Source organism: Pteronotus mesoamericanus, unplaced genomic scaffold (genome assembly GCF_021234165.1).
Source record: "Pteronotus mesoamericanus isolate MK-2021 breed Mesoamerican mustached bat unplaced genomic scaffold, CSHL_Meso_final contig_90, whole genome shotgun sequence".
Taxonomy (NCBI): Eukaryota; Metazoa; Chordata; class Mammalia; order Chiroptera; family Mormoopidae; genus Pteronotus; species Pteronotus mesoamericanus.
Genome location: NW_026555277.1, coordinates 9,136,060 through 9,159,602, shown reverse-complemented (window position 1 = coordinate 9,159,602; position 23,543 = coordinate 9,136,060). Strand labels below are relative to the sequence as shown.

Genomic DNA, 23,543 nt, shown 5'->3' with positions numbered 1-23,543 from the left:
GGGGTGAGTACCAGGACTGAGAGGATGGCACTGGTGACCAGCACTCATGGGGACCCCCTCAGAAGACTGAGGTAGGGAGGAGGAGAGACACATGTGATGAGACTCTTGTCCACCCCTCCCCACCTGCATCACACTCCAACCAAGTGACAGTAAAACTGGCAAGAGTATCAGATGGGGCAGCATCCCAGTCTTTTTGTGCCACCTGGTGGTGATAAGGAGGAAAGACGAGAACTAGTGGCCGTGATAAGAAGGGAAGGAAACTTGAAGAGCAGCAACTGCTGCTACCCGCCCCTGGGTGGGTCCCTGTTAGGCCAGGTAGTCATCCCCATCCCAGCCATTCTGCCCTGGTGCCCTTGACCCTGCCTCTGCCGCTTCTCCCCCACAGTCTTCCCCTCCTCCCGCTCCGAGCAGGATTTCCCCTCCAGGGTGCTGGCCGGGGCCTGAGTCACCTCCCAGGCAGCGAGCCCTGAGAAGGCTGTCCAGGAGCAACAGTCACAAGAGGCAGGCTCAGGCCGCCGCACGGGCCCTCCATGCCTCAACCAGCCAGGCCTTCCCAGGTGAGCAGAGAGAGACTCCTGGGTCTGGGGGAGGCTGGGGAAGGGAAATGACGCCAGGAGCACGAAGCTGAGGGATTTTTGGTGGATATGGGGGACAGGACGAGCGCCTATAGGTGCTCGTGGATTTCATAAACCTTCTGGGCTGGGAGGGACATCAGGGGCCCTAAAGCCAAGCCCTTGGTCTACATATGGGGAAACTGAAGCCCAAGGAAAGTGAGTGATGTGCCCAAGGTGAGTTACAGGGCCAGGATGGAGACCCAGGTCCCTTGACTCCCAGCTCAGTGTCCCCTGAACTCCATCTGCCACCCACTCTCCCTCCTTACTCTCATCTTCCTGCTCCTGTCCCCTCCACTGTGGCCCACTGCTTCTTCACTCCCACCCACCCCCAAATTCCAGCAACCACAGCCTGGGAGGCTGGGACTGGGTTTCCTACCCCCAGCCCTCAGAGTAAGCCCACTGGTCCTCAGGGGCCACGGTATTCTTCTCTGAGCCCCAGGACCCACTGGTGGCAGGGACAAGCTAAGATTCACCTGGGAGAGAGCCACAGGATTAAAACCAGGTGTCCTCCCCCCCACCTCCGAGGCCCAGCCCGAGGGCCGTGCCTGACTTCTGCCCAGCCCGAGGGCCGTGCCTGACTTCTGCCTCCCTCTCCTCTGAGGACGAGGACACACACTTTCCACTCAGCTGGGAACCAGGAAAGGATGAGAATGTGTCTCAAGGATGATGCTGCTCTGGCAGAGCTCTCGGCAGGGTGGGGCAGGGGGGCGGCGGGAACGTGGGGTGGCTTCCCTCAGCCCGGCCTGCGCATGGTGCCCCAGCAGGGCCTCTCACATCAGGTCAGGGCTGAGAGCACGGGCCCTGTGGGCTCACAGACCTGAGTTCAAGGGCTAGTTTCACAACTTGGAGCTTTGTGATGTTGGGTAAGCGACTCACCCGCTCCGAGCCCCGTTTTCGCCTTGAATAAAATGGAATCGCTAACTTTCTAGGCTCATTGTGGGGACTGAAGGAGACAAAGAGGTCAAGCACCCAGGAACTGCCCCACAAGTGGGAGCCATGCCTTCATCTTCCCACACTGGCCCACAAGAAAGAGCTTGGGGTTCTATCCTGCTGGTGAACTCACTGTAACCCTAGAGACATTGCATCCCTTCCCTAGGCTCTGGGTTTTCCTCTGTATAAGGAGAGGACTGGACAGCTGAAACAAGAGGCTCCTTCCTGGCCTGAACTTCCAGAGCCACAAGGAATCATATTCTTCTCAGACACACATGGCAGAAGAGGGGGCTGCCCTCAAGGTCACCAGGGACCTGAAAGGTGAGCGTGTCCCAAGAGATTTCCTGGGACTGAACTGGGGAAGAAGTGAGGGGTCTTGGGAGCCTCTCCCTCAGAGACCTCCCTCCCTGATGTCTAATGTCCATTGTCTTCCTCACAGCTGCTGTCTCTGCCATCCTCCAGGGCTACGGGGTGGGGCATCGGGTGACAGACGCCAGCGCCGAGCTGCACAGACTCTGTGGCTGCCTGGAGCAGCTGCTGCAGGTAGGACTGTGCCACCTCTGCTTCTCCCCTCCCCTCCCCTCCCACTCCCCTCCCCTCCCTTCTCCCTAGGCCCACAGATCCAGGAGGGCTTTCCTCGGAAGGGAAGAACCACCACCCTTCCTTTGCTACCGTGCACCACTTCGTCCCCCTCAGTTAGCAAGCTCTTCCTGACCTCTAGCCTAACTCAGGAAGCTCTCGTTGCAGCCTGGAAGATGCAGTGAGCAGGGCCAGGGCAGGGTGGGGAGGGGCTGGGGAGGGGCTCGGGGCCGCCACCTGCTCTGGAGGCTTCCATCTCAGTCTTGGGTATCCTAGGGCTGGCCCTCCTTGCTGCTGGTTAGAGCCCCAGTCGTCGCTGCCACTAGCTTCAATGGAGCACACACTGTGTGCCAGGCTAAGCCTTTACATGCCCCCTTATTCAGTTCCCATTTTAACCCCCCGAAGTGATTCATGGCCCGCCCAGCCCCCACAAATTACATGCACTCCCGACTTCTCTGTATGTGTACGTGCGTGGAGTGAGTGTGCATGTGTGTGTATGTATGCAGTGTGGGGGCTGTGGTTGTTGTGTGTGTGCGAGGTTTGTGGGTGTGTGGTATGGGTATGTGGCGTGCGTGTGTGAGGCTCCTGCCAGTCTGCCCTCCAGTCACACTGGCCTTCCTGCTCCTCTAAAGCGCGCCAGGAATGCACTCACCTCAGGGCCTTTGCTCTTACTATCCCCTCCGTCCGGACGCTCTTCCCCAGAAGTTTAGATGGCACACTTTCTCATTTCCTTTAGATTTCAACTTGAATGGAACCTGCTCAGTCAGGCTTTCTCTAGCCACCCTAATCTAAATTTTTAACACATGCATATATCAAACACAGCACACATACACATGTGTGCACACACCACACAATTTCTATTCCCTTTCCCTGCTTTATTGATTTCTCCTTAGCGGTCAGCACTATCTAACGTAGTATATGTTTTTACTTACTCAGTTTGTTCATTATCTGCCTGCCCTTCTAAGACGTAAGCCCATGAGGTCATTGTTCATTGCTGTATCCCCTGGACTTAGGGCAGATCTGGGACATAGTAAGTGCTCAGTAAGTATTTCTGGAATGAATGGAAACACTGAACAGGCAAAGAGGTCAAACAGCTTGCTCGGTCACGCAGCCGGTAAGGGCAGAGCCAGGGCGTGAAGTCGGGTCTGTCTGTACAAGCCCTTTCCCCTCTACCTCAGGCTCACTTAGCATGTGGGAATGCAGGGTGGGTTCTAGGAGGAAGCCTGTCTCTGATTCCTTTCCCTCGGCTTGCTCCCAGTTTGACCAGAAACAGCAGAAGAGCTTCCTGAGGAATCCTCGGAAGGATTACTGGGACTTTGTTTGCACTGCCCTTTGGCGGCAGCGGGGGAGCACGGAGCCAGCCCGGTTTGTTCACTCGCAGGACAAGGTAGCCAGTGCCAGTGCCACATGGCAGGCAGGCTGACCCCAGCGTGACGGGGTCCTGCCACCGGGCCCTTGTCGGGGATCACTCAGGGGCCAGGGGACACAGGCCGGCCCAAGGCCCTTTTCTCACCCATCCCAGCTCCGCTGACCACAGGCGCCCTCGCCTGGTGCTCAGCTCTCGCTAGCGCTGTCCTCAGCAACACCCCCCGCCCCGGGACCCCTTTCCCTCCCAAAGCCCCCAGTCCCATTACAGCCTTCTCATCCACCACCCATTCCCTCTCTGGCTGGCTGAGCTCCCCCGTCCTCACAACGCCCCCACTTTGCCCCTGTGCGCTCTACAGTTGAAGACCCCTCTGGGGAAAGGCCGCGCCTTCATCCGCTTCTGCCTAGCCCACGGACAGCTGGCCGAGTGGCTGCAGCTCTGCCTCCTGAGCCCAGAGCTCACCAGGTAGGGCTACAGGGACATACTCCTACCATGTGAGCCCACTGTCCCTCCAGAGTGAAAGATCCCTCTTTACCCCCAAAAGGATGGCTTAATAACAAGGATGTCTAAAATGAGAGAGACAAGGGGGAAGTCAAGGAAGAAAGAGCGAAGGGGAGGTTAGACCCCTGGTCCTGGTATCATTATGACACTTTGGGCTCCTGCTCGCCAGGGGCCTCAACCCTGCCCTGGGAATTGTCCCGTCATGCTGTGCAGCAGAGAGGTGGATTCTCTGAGGTCGGGGTGGCAACAGCACCAGGGCCAAAGGCCAAGGGTGTTGGTCACTGTGAACACAGGGAATGGTATGGCCCCCGGAGCCCTCTGCTGTGCCCTCAACTCCAGGAGGACATCCTGGACTCTCTCTATGCTCTCAATGGGGTGGCCTTCGACTTGGACCTGCAGCGGCCAGACCTGGACGGGGCTTGGCCCATGTTCTCAGAGTGAGTGTGTATGAGCGAAGGGAAGCCTCTTTTCACACCTGCTGCCAGTGCTACCGCCCATCCCAAGGTAGCCCCAAGCTCTCAGCTTCTCTCGCCATCCGTTTCTCCCTCCCTTCATGCTCCCTGAGCCCCTGAATCTCCACCTCCCTAGCCTTCTGTTTTCCCAGCATTATCTCATGCTGTCCCGTGATGCTGCATTGAGTACACACTCCAAAGAGTTGTTGAATGGCCGGGGTAGAGTGTTAGAAGGGTGGACGGATGGTGGGAGGTTGAGAGACTGGTGGATAAATGGAGGGTGGGATGCAGGGATGGACGAGGAAGGGGATGCATGCGTGCGGGTGGGAGGGCGGAAAGGTGGTAAGGGTGGTAGAGTGAATGGGTGTTCGGAAAGGTGGGATATCCTGCATCCAAGAGCCAAGACCACATCTGGAGAGAGACCCAGGGTCCCCCTGCCCCTTTCACTTTCAGGTCCCGCTGCTCCAATTCCAACCGAACCCAAGGAAGAAGGCCCAGAAAAAACAAAGATTCTCCAAAGGAGGTGCTCCTGCCCGACCTTCCCTCTGAGGTGCCTCTTCTCCGTCTCTCCTGGGACCCCCAGGCTGAGCAGTCACTGAGCCCTGCACCAGCTAGACAGGCACAGAGAGGCCACTGTGTGGACCTGGGAACTGGGGACCCACAGAAGCGAAGGCTCAGATTCCTAAGGTGGTGGGGATATTGGGGAGAGAAAGGGGCCGCTGCCACCATCTGCAGGAGCCAGTGGGGCCCATGGGAGGAGGAGGAGGTGCTGGAGAGGGTGACCGGAAGCTTGTAGGAAACAGACCATGCAAATAACCTCTTCCGGACAATTTGCAAATGTGTCAGTTCAGTCCAGAGAGCGATTGAAAAGCCACGTCACCTGGTTCAAATCCCAGCCCCACCCCTTACTAACCATGGTCCTTGGGTAAGTTATTTGTCATTGCCTCGCAGGGAGATTGCAGGGATGCACTGAGACAGAGCAAGGCTTCTGCCATGTGCTCAGGAGGTAGTAACTGGCAGTTATCATCATTCTACAAACTTGCCTTGCCTCCACCCCCAACAGCTTCCAGGTACTAGGTACAGATATTATGAGGACTCAGTCTCTGACCTGAAGGAGTCCCGGGTCTGTTCAAGGGAACAGACCCTAAAGGAACACATTGCAACATGACATGTAAAACATAGGGATGCAGACATGCACAGGGGAACATGGGGCCCAGAGAAAGCTTCTTGGCAGAGGTGACTGCTAGCAGGCTGTCAATCGATCTGAGCTTTCATCACAACCCTACAAGGCAGGTGTTATTATTTCCATTTCATAGATGAGAAATTACAAAATCAAGTTCACAGGGAAGGATCAGAGGAGAGGGGTGGGAAGAACTTAGGGGAAACCAGATCCACACAGAAGATAGAAGTGAAGGAGGGAGAAGGGCACGGGCTAGAGGTGAGGGAGGAAAGGACATCGAGAAGCACTGCTGCTCCCTGACCAGATCGAAGCTGGGGCCTCCGATCAGATCACCCGGTGTTAACATTCAGACTCCTGGGCCCTCCCCAGATCTGCTGAATTAACATTTCCAGAGGGAGGGCCTGGGAATTCATATATTTAGCAAGCCTGTTGCATTAAGGCTGTGGCCTTTCCCATGCACCAGCTTGGTGAATTGGTGCTGAGAGGGATGATGGTGGGTTTGGGGTCTTCTCCGCAGATCTCAGCTGTAAATGGAGGCCCCAAAGGAGTCTTACCAGGGGAGCCACCCACCAGCCAAGCCAGCTGTCTGCAAGATGCACCAGGAGAAGACCAGTTGGCTGGACTCCTCACATCCCAGCAACACAGGCATCTTCCTCCCTTTTTGGAAGAGAAGAAAGGAGATCCCAGGAGCCTCAGGGGCCCCCACAGCATGTGGGAACCGGAGGGGGAGGAGCTGCAGGAAGACCAGGAGATGGGAGCCCCAAGCACAAGCATCTGCCTGGAAAACTCAACACTCAGCATCCACAGACAAGAGGAGGGGGTCAAGCGGGCTCTGAAGGAGGTGGCAGAGACAGCGGGTGAGGGCGGAGGGGTTCTGCTGAGTGCAGAGAGTCAGAGAACAACAGAGGGGACTGATGAAAGGGAAGCAGAGTGGGGTTGTGTTCAGAGGCTGCTGGTCTCCAGCTCCAGAGGGACAAATGAAGATACGGTGTCAAGGAACAGACAGCAGTGCAAAGTGCCTAGCATTCTGGGAGAGCCCAGAATCCTTCAGAGCCTGGATATGAAGGAAGGCTACGCCACAGAGAAGCCACGAGAGCAAACAGGAGTGACCAGTGTGGCCAGGATGGAAGAACAAGCAGACGTGGCCTTGCAGGATGTAGTCAAGGTAAGAGCCATTGAGCTGTGTGCCTGTCTATTCTCCTCTGTCTAAACTGGCCCACAGTTGAGGTCTTCAGTGAAAGCCTGCGGACCATTCCAGCCTGCAAATAAATATTTATTGGCCTGCTCAGGATTATTAGTTGAGGATATCTTTTGAAAGCCATGCATTCTTCAGCTCACCGCAGTCGCCACCTCTATCTATTGCCTCACACCAGGCGCACTTTATTCATCAGTACTATTTGCCTAGTCCCTGTAGGCATTGAGACACCTTTCCAATAGTTCTTCAGGGCAGTTGCTCGTTCTTGGTGTCACGTCCCTCGTTATGGGCAAGTTTCCTGCCAATATGTAAATTCTACTGTTGCAGATCTCACCTAGTTCCTCTTGCTGTAGATGCGTCTCCTGGAGGTCACCCAAGATTGTTTTTAAGCCTCCCTGCAGCCTGCTCCCTAGCCAGACTCTTCCAGGTCCTTGAGCTTTGTAACTTCCATTCCTCAGTGAAGGAAGACATGGTATCTCCAGGCTCACCCATGGGAAGAGCCAGGCATCACGGCTCCCAGCACTCGCCCCAATCCTGTCTTCCACTCAAGGATGGTCTTACATGGCCTGAGGTCTCTTGGGTATGTTTGTCAAGTCATTCCCTGGGCTGGGGTCTCCCTCTTCATCTTCCTTCTCCCCTCCCCTCCCCAGAGCCTCAAACATAGGCTCCAGAAGACCAAGGAGCAAGCCCAGCACGAGGAGCAGCTGCGGAAGGAGCAGGAGACTCAGGTGAAGGCACTGCTGGAGCAGCTCATCAGGTAACCTTGGCAACCACCAGCACTCAAGGGCATGAGAGCCAGGAGGCTGGAGGGACAGGCGGCGCTTCCTGGCTCCTACGGGCATTCACCGTCAGCAAGCATCTCCTGAGCTCCTCCTGTACACCGAGACCTGTGCAGGGCACAATTTGCGGATGCTGAGGCATACAGGACACTGTTCCTGTTCACAAGGGCTCCCACCTTCCCCTCCCCCTTGCCCACCCCGTCCTCCACTGGCCTTCCTGCGTAGCCCCCAGAAGAGATCTATACCTCCTCTCCCTCCCTTTCCTTCCATACTTGCCTTGGCCCCTTTCTGCTGCCTCTCCTAGGCTGCTGGTCTCTCTCTGAAGTCCACTCTGCCTCCCTGCCCCGCCACACTCGTCCTGTTCCTCTGTTCCCAGTTGCACAACCTCTCTTTCCCCCTCTGGATAATCATAATCATAACTATATTTACTTTTACTACATTTTATATGTACTTTTACTACATCACTGGCAGTTTTCTAGGTGCTTCCTCATAACAGCCTTATGAGATAGTTTCGCTAAGAATCCCCATTTTATATTTATAGATGAGCAAACTAAAGCCCAAAGATGCTGCCCAGTTGACCCTCCTGCTACTTTAGCAGCTTCTTATGGTCCTGGGCCAGCTCCCTGTTCTTCCAGAGCCAATGCCTGAGGTTCTGGAGAGGGGAGGGGAAGGAAGAAGGAAGAGACAAGGAAAATGAAGAAGGGCAGAGACCCCAGTCTGGGGACTGACCTGACCGACATCCCCATGAGGAGAAGAGCTGAGGTCCAGTCCTGACAGCTGACCCCAGAACCAGTGAGCCTAAACACTACTCAGCCAACATTTCGAGTGCCTGTACTGCAGTCTGTCTGTCTCTCCCCTTCAGCATCTCTCCCATAGGCATCTTCATTTCCCATCCTCCCATTAATAAGAAGAGCATCTTGTTTTGTCCACATTTCCTCCTCAGTGCCTCAGTTCCTCTTTCACGATTTATTTTTAAAATATCTCCACCGTGTCATGATCTTCCTTCGTCGGACTCAGTCTTCTGTGTCTCCATCCCTTAGTGTCTGTGCGCTGGAGTCTTCCTGCCTGTCTCTATCTCTCCCACATGGCTGACCCCTGCCCTGGGATTTTAGGGGCACCTGCCCCACCCCCAGAGGAGCCTGAGTAGCAGTGATTTAGACTGAACCATGGGACAGTCTACTGATGGTCTGTTTAACCATCAGTAGACTGCTTAAACAGTAGACTGGTAAGAATGAGAGAGGCCAGGTACCCAGAAACTAACCCCAAAACACCCCCGGGGCCCTTCCCACCAGATACTCAGCTCAGCCCAGCATCAGTGTGGTCGTAACTATCATTTATTGAGCATTTATTATGTCCCTGGCACTGTTTTAGATGCTCCCTTTTAACAGCCTTATGAGATATGTTCCATAAGAACCCCCATGTCATAGGTGAAGAAACTGAGGCTTAAAGATGCTGCACAATTCACCCAACACAATTCACCCTCCTGCTATTTTAGCAGCTGCTCCCAGTGCCAAAGATTCCCATGGTTCCAGCCTGAAGTGGATGCAGGGGCTTTGCCCACTCAAGGGCTTCCTCTGGGGATCAGGCTGGAGGCAGCAGCTGAGAGGCTCCAGGGAGGTTGCCTCGCCCCAGGCTGTTCCCTGCAGCTGGGGGGAGCCCCTGTCTCACAGATGGCTGCCCCATCACGTCACCTGTTGTCCCACTCAAAGCACCCCCTCTGTTCCAGGCCTGTTCTATGTACCAGAAATCCTCTTGTGGACAAAAGAGACAAAACAGACAAAACTCCCAGCTTTATGGAGCTTATATTCCAGTGGGGAAGGCAGTCAATAATACGATAAGCAAGTAAAATACAAAGAATGTCAGACTGTGGTAAGTTCTAAGGAAGAAAATTAAGCAGGGGAGGAGGATAGGAAGTATCACGGGTGATATGAAATAAGGTGGCATAGTCAGGGAAGGTGTCCCTGAAAAGTGATTTTTGGGTATAGACCTGTAAGAAATGAGGTGTCAGCCATTTGGATGTGTGGTAGAGGAACAATCTAGGCAGAAGGAACAGCAAGAACAAAGCCCCCAAGGTGGGAATGAGCACGGCAGGTTCTAGGAACATCAGGGAGGCCATCACGGCCCAGGAGAAAGAGGAAAGGAGGGGATGCAGGGAAAGGTCAGGCGGGTAATGGGGACCAGGTGAGGCAGACCCTAGTAGGCATCAAGAAGACCTTGGCTTTAACTTAGCATGAGAGGGGAACCAAGCTCTGAGCAGGGAAAGAACATCACATGACTATTTGTTTTAATGTTTTAAAAAGTGTTTATTTGCTTTTTTAAACAATTCGATGGTTTTGTGTTTTTACAAAGTTATGTGTTGATCACGACAATCAATTTTAGAACATTTCATCACCCCAAGGAGAACCCTGCATTGGTTAACAGTCACTGCCCATTTCCCCCAGTCCCCCAGCCCTAGGCAACCACTAATCTGCCTTCCTTCTCTAGAGATGCGCCTATTCTGGACTGACCTGTGTCTCCAAGGGCTCTGTGAAGCTAGTCTGGGGGAAGTAGGGGTGGAAGCAGGGAGAACGAGGAGGAAGCTTCCCCACCACGCAGGGGAGGCCATGGTGCCTCAGATTGTGCTGGTGGCAATGCAGATGCAAAGAAGCTGCTGGACTCTGGATCAGCTGGGAGATCAGCCTTCGGTGGTGGGGGATTGGATGTCAGGTCTGAGAGGAAGGCAGAAGTCAGGAATGACTCCAAGTTTTCAAGCCAGGAAAGCTAGAGTCACCATTAATCATCTGCTGTGGCAGATTAAGTTGTGTGGAAGCTTCAGGAGTTGAGTTGTGAACATGTTGGGTTTGAGACACCTGTTAGACACCCAAGTGGAGCCTTGGGGATGGCAACTGAGTGTGGATTTCAGGAGAGAGGCATGGGCTTGAGGTCTATTGAGGAGTCAGGTAGTGAGTAACAGAAGCTCCTGGGACTAGGAAAACACCTCACTCCTGGGAAAGGTGACTGCGGTCATCAATCTGGTGACAGGTATCTGGGCACCAGGGCATAGGCGTGCCACAACCCCTTTCAGTCCATCAACAATATTTCCTGTGCCTCTACTACTGCTATGAGCCAGGGTGGGGGAACAGCAGTGAACAGAACAGGCCATGTCTGCTCTCACAGACCTGGGGAGATAGACAGTAGATCCACAAATAGAAATACAGGATCAGACAAATACCAGATGATCTCACCTATAAGTGGACTCTATTCAACAAAATAAACCACAGGCATGGAAACATGGAGCCGACTGAAAGTGACCAGAAGGGATGGGCAAAGAGGACAATGGTGGAAAGAAGGGGAAGGAACTAGACAAAGAACATGTATGAATGACCCATGGACATGGACAACAGAGTGGAAATTGACTGTAGAAGCAAGGAGTGGGGATGGGAGGGACGTAAAGGGGGGGGGGATTGAGACAACTGTAATAGAATAAACATTTATAAATTTAAAAAAAAAAAAGAAATATATGGTCAGGTAGTCACAGGCACCTTGGAGAAAAGTCAGTCCAGGAAAGGAGAGACAGAGACAGGACAGCCTTCTAGATTTAGGGTCAGGTAGGCCCTCTCTGAAGAGGTGACATTTAAGGAGAAACCCCAACCATGGGAAAACTGGCCCAGGCAGATATCTGGGGAGGAATGCTACAGGCAGGGGGACCAGCAAACACAAAGGCCAGGAGACGTGTGCTTGGGGACAAGCTGTCTGTGGCTGGGGCAAAGAGAGATCCCCCATGCTGTAGGATGCTAGAGCAGGATCTTTAGCAGAGGGTCTCATGGTGTGGACTTTGGTTTTTAAAGGATGACTCTGGCTGTACTGTGGAGAATAGACTGAGAGTAGGGTTAGAGTTAGGGTTAGGGTTAGGGTTAGGGTTAGGGTTAAGGCCAGGCTAGATGCATAGGGAGGACACAGCAGACTATCCCAACAGCAGGAGCCAGAGCAGACCAGCCTGTAGTTCCTCTGAAAATAAACTCAGAACTGAGATATTGGACTAACAGCACCCACTTCCTGGCTTTCTGGCTGTGTGTCCCTGTGAAACTAGCCTTCCCTCTCTGGTCTCAGGTTCCCGATTTGCAAAAGGAGATGGTTAGATCTCTAAAGTTCTTTCTTCCAGCTCAGCTGAGCTCCTTGAAGGCATGCCAGTCATTCGTAAGGATTTTCCCTTGCTCCCACAGGCTGCCCACTCAACACTGGCACCATGAGCCACTGGTAGTCAGGGCTCAAGCATGGATACAAATGTGGGGAGACACAAGGAGATTAGAGCTAAAAAGGCCAGCATCTGGATCTCTGCTCCCTCCACTTGCCAAGCTACGTGACCCTGGGCTAGTGTTACTCCCTCTCTGAAGCTCCATTTTCTTAACTATAAAATGATGATCATAGTACCGGTTCCATAAATTTGCAAAAATTAAATGAAACAGGCTATTAAAGCACTAAGCTCAATGCCTGACACATAGTAGGTGCTATTGACTTTGATTCCTTCCAAGCCCCCTACTGAGCTAAGAGTGTCTATTATCCTCTTCTTTAAATACTTCAGTGGCTTCCCATTGCACTGAGACTAAAGTCCACTTCTCTTGGGACCACCGAAGGACACCTCAGGCCCTGTCTGCCTCCCACCTCATTTCCTGGCACTCCTACCCCTGTCATTCATGGTACTGCAGCTTCACGAGCCTCTTCTGGCTTCACAAACAAGCCAACTTCTTTCCAACCTGTAGACCTTTGCATGTGCCCTTCTCTAGCTGTACCTGGCTGACTTCTCATTTTTTAGATCTGCTTCAATGTCACCTTGTTTAAGAAGCCTTCCCTGAGCACCCTCTCAACTCTCTGTCTCAGCCCCTCATTTATCTCTGTTATATACTTAGCTTAATTATTTTCCTGGTCTATCATTTGTTTTGACCACTGCCTCAAACATCCTATAAGTTCCACCAAGAGCCATAGGCACTGCTCCATTGCTGGTACACAGTAGGTGTTCAATATTATTCCCTCCCACCTCAAAGACACACATTAAGCACGGTGGTCACATTAAGGGCTGCACAGGCCACGGCAGAAGCCCTGGGGTCACTGGGCAAGTAAACTGTCTTAGGAAAATGAAAGCAGCAGCTAAGAAATGAGGAGGCTGAAGACTAGCATGGTCATTAAAAGTCCAAACATGGCCCTGATCCAATGCCTGAGCATAAAAACACCCTTTGTTATGGCTGCAGGGACTGGCTTTTTTGGAATTCGAGTGGCTTTCTATTGTTGGTTTGATGTCATGGCCCACCCAGTTTTCTTCCTGGGAGCAAGCTACATGGCAGCTTTTAAAAAAATTAATTATTGAATTCATTGTCAAGCCTCTTGCAAGCATCTTCTTCCTCTGCAAATGCACTCTGGCCCAGGGTCTTGGGCACGCATATGCACACGTGTCAGAGGTCATAGGACATGCACCGCCATTGCAATACCCTCCTGCCTGACTGATGGAATAAGAGTCTGGAACCATTTTATTTCCAGTCCAGTAGATTTCTTGGAACCTTCTAGGAAGCCACTAAAGACAAAAAGAAGAGGAAAAAATAGGGCTGAAGAGGTTCCCAGCCCAAAGCTAAAATAGAAATTTAAGAAAGCCATATGTTTAATATTACTTTTTTAAATTGAAAAGACAATGTAACATTAATTTTCAAAATATTTTAAAGCCAAAAAATTGCCCCAGATCCTACACCACTTACCCCCCCGCCCCAAGCACCACAATTATTTCAGCTGGACACAGCCATCCATCCTGGGTTCCCAGATACCCGCCTTCCCCCAGAGAGCTGCCACGATTGCGAACAAGCCTTTCAAGAAGTTTACACTTTAAAGTGGAAATATTTATGAAAAGAAAACAAATGGGAATGTTGGCTCATCTCTTCTAAAGGAGTACACAAGACTAGGCCCATTTTCATTTCTCCGAATAGTTGGTGAAGAGTCAGCCTATGGGTGTCAGTCTGCACAGCGCTCAGTTTGGTGTGTGGTGTGGTATTTGTGGGGTTTAGTACATGTTGTATTGAGAGCACATGTGGTGTATGCGGTGTTTCGTAAGTGCACATGGTACAGTGTGTGTGTGGGGTGTATACTATATGTGTGTAGTATACTTGTATGCATTGTGCGGTATGTAGTGTGTGGTGTGTGGTGTGTACATGTGCTGTGTGGTGCATGATGTATGTATGGCATGTGTTGTGAGTGCGTTAGTGTGTGTCTGGTGTGTATAATGTGTTGTGAGTGTGTATGTGGCATGTGGGTGTGATGTACTATGAACGTGTGTGTGTGCTGTGTAGTAAGTGTATGTAGTATGTGGTGTGTATGTACATGTATAATGTGTGTGTATAGTGTGGTACGTGTGTGTGTGATGTGGGTATGTATAATGTGATGTATGTAACATGATGTGTGTGTATATAGTGTAGTATGCATATATGTCGTGTATGTGTAGTGTGGGGTGTGTAGTGTAGTGTGTGTATGTATACTGTGGGGAAGTGTGTATGTATATGTGGTGTGTGGTTGTATGTATGTATAGTGTGAGGTGTGTATATGTGTGTAGTGGGGGGGTGTATAATGTGGTATGGGTATAAATAGTGTGGTGTGTGTACGGAGTGGTGTATGTATGTACAGTGCAGAGTGTATGTGTGTATATATGGGATATGTGTGTAGTGTGGTATGGGTATGTAAATGTGCTGTGTGTGTAATATGATATGTGTATAGTGTGGGTGTGTATGTAGTGTGGGGTCTGTATGTATGTATATGTGATGTGTGTATATATAGTGTGGGGTATATGTGTGCATAGTGCGGGGGGGGATGTATGAATAGTGTGGGGGGTGTATGTGTAGTGTGGGGTGTGTAGTGTTATATGTGTATACATAGTGTGGTGTGTGGACTTCAACTGCAGGGGGCAGCCAGCACCCCAAGGAGCTCCCCATCAGACAGAGGCCCAACCTAGCTCAGTCAAAAGCTGAGTTTTTCTCCTGAGAACTGAGTCTGCCTTTTGTGCCCAGGTATCAGGAAGAGAGGGCCCAGCTGCAGGCAGAGCTGGAACAGAAGCAACAGGAGGCTGAAAGGAGGGACGCCATGTATGAAGAGGAGCTCAGAGGGCAGCAGGACCTGGTCCGTGCCATGAAGAGGCGGGTGTTGGAACTGATTCAGTAAGTTGGGGGCCAGTGGCATGGGAAATGGTATAGGTAGGGGAAATGGTATGGGAAGTACAGGCTGGGGAGTGAAAATTCTGCTCCACTAGCAGCTATCAAGCAGGATTCTGGACAATTTATATATACTAACTCATTTCCTTTTTTTTAGCCACCCCCTCCTCTTATTCCCAGTTTACAAACTGTGAGGATCAGAGAGGCTGGCTTGGCCACCAAGGACACACAGCATAAACATTGCATAGAGTCCTTTGACTCTAAGGCATGGTCCCCACCCTAACCCACTCCCACCTACTAAAGTTAGGAGACGGGAAAGGAGCCCATGGACTGAGAAGAAATTAGGAGAAAGAGCAGGGTAACCAAGAGGTAATCACATGTCCCACACTTGCCTGCCTACTGGACTTCAGACCAGTGGTCCTGCGGGCCCATCCTGGGTCAGGCATCCTAGGTTCCAGAGGCTGAGCTCACCAGGATCAATTCCAAACCACAAAGTTAACTGAGGGATGGGGGAGATATGTAAAGCCTGGTTTCTGTTCTTCAGTCTATTGGGGAGATAATTCAGATACATTAGCCTTTACCCAGCTCAGGAAGTAAGAGACCATTGCACTGAGGTTCCATTAGAATAGGAAGGTTGCTGCAGGATCGTTTAAGACTAAGTCCTCTAGCACAAAACCCAAGTGATATTAAAGATGAGAAAAGGGAGACATCAACCTGAGAAGAACAAATAAAAAAATGTAAGTCACGCTCTCCTTCCAGGAACTGTCAAATGGGAGAAAGGGAAATATAAAAAATTAAGTATGTTTCTCACAAAAGAACCTAAGGTAGCCAACAATAAAAGATAGATATAGAGATATAAATATATGATTGTTAAAGAAGAATAGAAGCTTTCATGGTAGATGAAAAATCTATACTCCCAAAGTGCTAGGATTAGTGTTAGGGTTAAAAGTTAGCTCTGAGCATCTTGGCAGCAAAATCAAAAAGGGAATCAGAAGCCAGTTGCCTGAAGTTCACTCTCCATTCAAAGGAAATATACCATTTCATGAGTAGAGAGACAAATGTTTTTCCTAGTGCTAAATAAATTCATCCCAAGGTCCCAAACTACATAATATAATGTCTCTTGCAAAAGCATTTTTGGAAGATATGGCTCTAAACAAAAAACAAAAGAAAAGGAAGCCAAGGAGGTTGACTTCTGCATCAAGAAGCTACACTGACCACACATCTATTCTCCAAAGTCAGATCTCACTAAAATGATGATAAAAGAATAAAACTTACAACAGAGAGAAATATGAAGGAGCCAACCATAGACAAGAGATTTCAGCTAATTTCCAGAAGCCAGGAAATGGATGGAGAAGTGGATACCGGATTTAGCCCAAGTTAGAACTTCAGGGCCCAGAGACACCAGGAACACATATGGCAGAAGTGAGATGAGGAGCAGAAATCAGGAAAATTAACTGATAGAGTCAATAGAAAGAACAGCGGGCACCCCCCACTTTCTGCCTGCTTCCCCAAATACAGAACATTCAACAATTGAGGGGCTTATCGCCCAAGCAAATAATTAAAATATCCTCATCTGGAGAATAATGGAGAGTAATGTGCTCTGGCATTTGAGAGCCTGGTATGTAGGTTTAGTGTGGCAGATAGCTCCCAGCCCAATCCCTCCTAAAGGGAAGCCAAGAGTCAATGACCCCTGTCCACTACCTGGAGCTCCAGGAGCTTTATTGCCTCCTCTTAAGCATGAAATGACAACCAAGTTTTTGTAGGCACTTGAAGACCGTCTAGAACATAAAAGGGAAATAAACAAAGAAAGACCCATCTCTCATGAAAGAAGATGCTGTGGAAAGCAACCATCAAAAGATAAGAAATATTATTAGAAATTAAAATATCACTGAAAATTTTCTAAATTCACTAGGGTTGGAAGAGAGAGATGAGTTAGTCTCTCAGAAAGTAGACTAAAAGCACAGAGAGATGGAACCTATGAGCAAAATAATAACAGTCATAAAGAATCAATCCAGGAATTCCAGGAGTTCTCTAACTGACGGGAATTCTGAGAGAGAGAGAATAAAATGGAGAAGATCATGAGATAAAAATATGAGAGACTTTCCAGCTCTAATGGACACATTCAATTTAAAGATTTTAGGGCCAAGATGGAGGCATAGGTAGAAACACTTTTCCTCCTCACACAACCAAAAGAAAGACAACAACAAATTTAAAAACAAAAAATAACCAGAACTGCCCAAAAATTGAACTGTATGGAAGTCCAACAACCAAGGAGTGAAAGAAGAAACAGTCATCCAGACCGGCAGGAGGGGCGGAGATTGTCAGCTCACGGCAGAGGACTCGAGGCAAGGTGGCAGTGAACAAGTAGAACAGGAACAGAAACACAGGAATGGAGATCAGAGGGGAGGGGAAGCAGGGAGAATGGGGGAAAAGGTACAGGGAATAAGAAGCATAAATAGTAGGTACAAAATAGACAGGAGGAGGTTAAGAGTAGTATATAGGGAATGGAGATGCCAAAGAACTCATATGTATGACCCATGGACATGAACTAAGGTGGGGCAGGGAGGGGCAGGGAATGCTGGTAGGAGGAGGGATGCGGGACAGAGGGGAATGAAGGGGAGAAAAAATAGGACAACTATAATAGTATAATCAATAATATATATAAAAATAAAAAAATAAAAATTTTACTGCATGACTGGCACAATAAATGAAAGGGGGGACCCACATCTAGATACATCACTGTGAAATTTCACTAAAGCAAAGATAAGAAGACTATCTTAAAAGACAGATCACTTAAAAAGGAAGTAGAACACAACAAATGTTAAGAATTGATGGTGTAATACTTCCAAGTTCTAAAAGCTCAGTTTTGCCTTAGAATTCTGTGTTCAACCAAACTATGAAGTAAGTGGGGAAGGTGATGAAGAAAAAGACACTTTTCAGACAGCTCACAGAAAACTCACTTCCCACATAGCCTTTCTTAAGAAGCTAATTAAGGATGTTCCCCAGAAAAACAAGGAAGTAAGCCAATAAAAGAGAACATGTGGAATTCAGGAGACACTAGCTCTAACCCGGGAGAGAATAGAAGGGATTTCCCAACATGACAAGTGAGCGGCAAGGCCAGGAAGCAGTCAGTCCAGGCTGTGGCAGAAGTATTGTGAGCCCATAATATACCTGGTATGATGAAGAATTGGGGTGGGCGGAAGCAATTAGGCTAGGTTAAAAGGAAGTCATGCAAGGAACAAAGAAGGGCAATTAGACACACAATGAAGTAGACAGATGATGTATTATAAATTGTACACTTGAAACCTATATAACTATATTAACCAATATCACCCTAATACATTTAATTTTAAAAGATAAAAATAATATACTGTAAAAGAAAGACAATTAGAAAGTCCTAGAAAAAACAAAAAGTTTCCAAGAATGGAAATGTTATAGAACACAGCTCTGCTAGAAGCAATATGCTTACATATTGTCTAAGTACTAGTCACTGTAAGTACTAGTCACTGATTTGTTTCAATGTTAGATTCAACCTAAAGGCAAAGCACAGAAAATGATTATAATTATACAACAAACATAGACATTACCACCTAAATGACAATAAGTATAGAACAGAATCCAATAGAACTTTCTATGAAGATGGAAATGTCCTGTCCAAAATGGTAGCTACTAGTCACATTGAGTGACTGAGTACTTCAAATGTGATTGGTGTGACTGATTAACTGAAGTTTTTATTTTATTTAACTTTAATTAAGTTACATATAAATTTACAAGTCATAGGTGGCAGGTGGCTACCTTATTGGACATTGGAAGAATAGAGGACAAGCTAGGAGGTGGGAGGAAACAAAAGGGATGCTGGCATCATTGTACTACAGAATGACAGTCAGAAGATACTATAGTTAATAGAATGAGTGAGAAATAAATGTATGAGAACATTCTGTAAAAGTCCAGTACTGGCCAAAAAAGGAACTAGAAATAGGGATATAACTACATTGGGAGGAAGGAAGAGGACTCAGTGAAAATGGCCATAAATAAGCTAAGTCCTCTGCCATCAAGGTACGGAGCTGTATAGAAGATGTTCTTTTCATAAATCAAAAAGGAGAGATATGAGCATGTTACTTAAATATGGATGTGCTACCTGGAGAAAAAGCTAAAACACTTAAGAAGTGGTTTGCCACTGGGAATGGTAAGTTTCTATTACCTTGTAATATAAAACCTTCTGCACTGTTTAATTTTTACATCATGGGTATGTATCATTTTGATGAAAACTGAAAACAACCTACCTAAATTTATAACACGTTCTCTAAAAAAAAATGTGAAGGGACTTCCAGCCAAGATGGAGGTGTAGGTAGATACACTTTGCCTCCTCACACAGCCAAAAGAAGGACAACAACAAATTTAAAAACAAAAAATAACCAGAACTGCCTGAAAATTGAACTGTATGGAAGTCCAACAACCAAAGAGTTAAAGAAGAAACAGTCATCCAGACCGGTAGGAGGGGTGGAGATGGGCAGCCAGGGCAGAGAGGACTCGAGGCAAGGTGGAAGCTGGAGAACCGGGCAGGGGAGGCAGCGGCTGGTGGACCAGGCAGTCCCACATTTGCATGCCAATAAACTGAGAGGAACACCTGGGGAGCGAGACAGACTGAGAAATCCAGGGTTCCAGTGCGGAAAAAGAAAGCCTCAAAACCTCTGGAGGTAAAAACCTGTGGGGGTTGCAGCAGCGGGAGAAACTCCCAGCCTCACAGGAGAGTTTGTTGGAGAGACTTACAGGGAGCTAGGATATACACAAACCCACTCACCCAGGAATCAGCACCAGAAGGGCCCAAGCTGCTGTGGATAGCGGGGTAAGTGACTGAAAATCAGACGAGAGAGCCGAGCAAACAGCATTGTTCCCTCTCAGACACCACCCCCGCCACCTACAGCGTCACTACACAGTGACCTGGGATGCCCCGCCCTGGCGAATAACTAAGGCTCTGTCCCTTCCAACATAACAGGTGCACTGAGACAAAGAAATATGGCCCACAGGAAAGAACAGATCAAAGCTCCAAAAATAGAACTAAGCGATGAAGAGATAGCCAACCAATCAGATGCATAGTTCAAAACACTGGTGATGAGGATGCTCACAGAAATGGTTGAGAGTGGTCGCAAAATAGAGGAAAAAGAGAAGGCTATACAAAGTGAAATAAAGAAAAATGTACAGGGAACCAACAGTGAAGAGAAGGAAACTGGTACTCAAATCAACAATTTGGAGCAGAAGGAAGAGATAAACATTCAACCAGAACAGAATGAAGAAACAAGAATTCAAAAAAACAGGGAGAGGCTGAGGAACCTCTGGGACAACTTTAAATGTTCCAGCGTCCGAATCATAGGGGTGCCAGAAAGACAAGGGGAAGAGCAAGAAACTGAAAACTTATTTGAAAAAATAATGGAGGAGAATTTTCCCGATCTGGTGAAGGAAATTGACTTCCAGGAGATCCAAGAAGCTCAGAGAATCCTAAAGAAGTTGGACCCAAGGAAGCAAACATCAAGGCACATCATAATTACATTACCCAAGATTAAAGACAAGTAGAGAATCTTAAAAGCAGCAAGAGAAAAGGAGACAGTTACCTAAAAAGGAGTTCCCATAAGGCTATCAGCTTATTTCTCCAAAGAAACCTTTCAGGCAAGAAGGGGCTGGCAAGTAGTATTCAGTCATGAAAGTCAAGGACGTACATCCAAGATTACTCTATCCAACAAAGCTATCATTTAGAATGGAAGGGCAGATAAAGTGCTTCCCAGGTAAGGTAAAGTTAAAGGAGTTCATCATCACCAAGTACTTATATGAAATGTTAAAGGCATTTATCTAAAAAAAGGAGAAAATGAAAAACTATGAACAGTAAAATGACAACAAACTCACGACTATCAACAGCTGAACCTAAAAAAAAAAAACAAACACAAAAAAACTAAGCAAACAACTAAAACAGGAACAGAAACACAGGAATGGAGATCAGAGGGGAGGGGAAGCAGGGAGAATCGGGGAAAAGGTACAGGGAATAAGAAGCATAAATAGTAGGTACAAAATAGACAGGGGGAGGTTAAGAGTAGTAGAGGGAATGGAGATGCCGAAGAACTCATATGTATGACCCATGGACATGAACTAAGGTGGGGCAGGAGAGGGGCAGGGAATGCTGGTAGGAGGAGGTGTGCAGGGCTGAGGGGAATAAAGGGGAGAAAAAAATGGGACAACTCTAATAGCATAGTCAATAAAATATATTTTTAAAATTTTAAAAATAAAAATAAAAAAATTTAAAAACCTTGAGGGTTTTAAAGGTTCATAAAAATACATAACTCCATGGCAGTTTGTACTAAGTGCCAAATAGAAGATATCGGGCATTCTGTGCTATCAGAGTCTGGAGCAGGAAAGCCGCAGGGGCCTCTGCCATCAGGAAGCACTCCTTAGAGGGGGTGGGCTATGGACAGGTTCTTAAATTGTAGGTTAAGGTTATCTGGGGCAAGAGGGACTTGTCACCATGCAACCATTCTTCCAGGAAAGGGTGGAGTCTCGCTGATCTTTTAGGTGTGTGAGTCCCTCTCACTGTCTCTTTTTTTTCCTCTCTCTCTCATTCACCATCACTTTCTGTCTCTGTCTTTCATCTTTCTCTATATTTGTCTCTCCCTCTCTGTGTCTGCCCCTGTTGGTCTCTGAATCTTTCTTGCTGTGTCTTTCTCCCACTGCATTTTTCTCTCTATATCTGCGTGTCTCTGTCTCCCTCTCCAACTCTCTCTGAGTGATTGTCTCTCTCTGCCGCTCTTTGTCTCCCTCCCCATTTCTGTGTCTCTGTTGCTCTGTCCCACTGTTTTTCTGCCTTTCTTTTTGTCTCTGTGAGACTCCCTCTATCACTCTTTCTCCCTTATGCTTTGTCTTTGTGAAACACTCTTTCTGTTCATCTCTGTCTCTCCATCTGTGCCCACTTCCAACTCTACATCTTCCTATCTGTGTCCTCTCCCCTCACCCACCGCCCCTCCACTTCCATCTGCCCATCAGAGAGAAAGATAACCTGTGGCAGAAGGTTCAGCATCTCTCTTCCGTGGCCCCTGGATGCTGTATCGGCTGTGGCAAGTTCTTTGGCCGGTTGTCTCGGCGGTATACATGCAGGTAATGGGTAGGATACAGAATCCTTGCCCTGGGACAGCCCAGTTTCCACCAGCCCAAAGCCCCCTGCCCTCTCTGGGGAAGGTAAAGATACAGGAACTGGGCGTTTTTGAAATGCTACTTAAAGCTGGCCACTCATATTACCTTGCACTTAGCAGAGACATGAACGAGAACAGTGGAGAAAGGTCAAACAGAAATGGCGTCTGGAAGATGGAATCCTATAACAGGAATAGACTGATTAATGGGCTTCTCGTCTAGGAAGAGATTTCCTGTACAGAGGGAGCTACTGCCCTCCTCTCCTGGGAATATAATGGCAGGACAAGCAACAAGAGAGAGGAAAGTGGGCCCTCAGGAGAACCTGTCGTTTGGAATTAGAGGACCCTAGAGGAGTGGGGCATTGGACAGCCTTTAGGAAAGGGGAGGACTCCTGGGACAAACCCAGGGCTATTCTGCTGGGAAATGAGCAACAGACAGGTAGCTCGAATATGCTTGAACCCCATGACCCCCTCCCCCATACACACCCAAGTGCTCCTCACTCTTTCCACCTTGGCTCCCAGGCTGTGTGGAGGCCTGGTTTGCCATGCCTGCTGTGTGGATTACAAGAAGCAAGAGCGCCGCTGCCCACCCTGTGCCCAGAAAGGAGAAGCCCAGGTCATCTGATCAAGACCCACCTAGGACTGGCCATCCCACCCCGCCTCCCCTCAGCTCTCCCAGGACCTGTGATCTGATAGCACTGCCTTCTAGAACTTGGTGACTTCAGGCGGACAGCACTTGAGTTGCCAGACTGTGGTGTGGAGGATGGAAGGAGCCAGGCTGGCAGGCAGGAGACAGGCTGGAGCCCTGCACCTACGACCAATGAGCTGGGCGACTCTGTCAAAGCCCTCAGCTCTCTGGACATTTTCCGGTAACGTGAGGAAGCTGGACACCATCCACTCTAACGTCCCTTTGGGCTCAGGAAGTCCTTGACTGTGTATAAGACCCGACAGCCCTGACTTTCTCCTCCACACTCCCCCTTCACCACACTGCTCTGTCTCAGGGTCCTCAGGAGCTTCCTGTCTGGGGTCTGCTTTAGGGTCTGTTTTTGTTCTGTTTTGTTTGTAACAGCTTTCCTGAGGTTCTCCTAACATATATACACTTCACATAAATTGTATCATTTGATGACTGTTGACTTTAATTTATACCCATGAAATCATCACCGTATTCAAAATAATGAACACACCCATCAGCCCCAAAGTTTCCCATGCCCTTTGTAATCTCTCCCTCCCCCCCTCCTCATCCCCACGCAACCACTTACCTGCTTTCTGTCACTAGAGACCATTTTGCATTTTCTAGAATTATATATATATAATTTTATATAAATTGTAATTACATATATAGAATTTTATATAAATGGAATCATACCGTCTGCCTTCTTTCATTCGGCATAATTACTTTGAGAGCCATCCCAGTTGTTGTACATACCCACAGTTCCCTTTTACTATTGAGTAGTATTCCACTGCATGGATATACCGCAATTTGTTCACCCATTCTATTCACTTGTTCTAAACCTTTGGGTTGTTTCTAATTTGGAGCCATTACAAATCCGTCTCCCATAATCATCTGTGTAAGAATCTTTGTGTAGACATATGCCTGTATTTCTCAAGGGTTAATACC

The 23,543-nt window shown here is 48.6% G+C and overlaps 1 protein-coding gene across 1 annotated transcript; it reads left to right on the top strand.

The window, feature by feature from the left end:
• The first annotated feature begins 530 nt into the window (after positions 1-530).
• On the top strand, positions 531-22,550 carry RUFY4 (RUN and FYVE domain containing 4). Its single transcript, XM_054586167.1, is given in 13 exon segments — positions 531-557; positions 1,711-1,769; positions 1,771-1,865; positions 1,984-2,087; positions 3,382-3,510; positions 3,848-3,954; positions 4,284-4,427; positions 4,896-4,965; positions 6,140-6,787; positions 7,468-7,574; positions 14,616-14,762; positions 21,783-21,893; positions 22,448-22,550. Coding segments are annotated over 13 exon segments (1,851 nt in total).
• Positions 22,551-23,543: the final 993 nt, after the last annotated feature.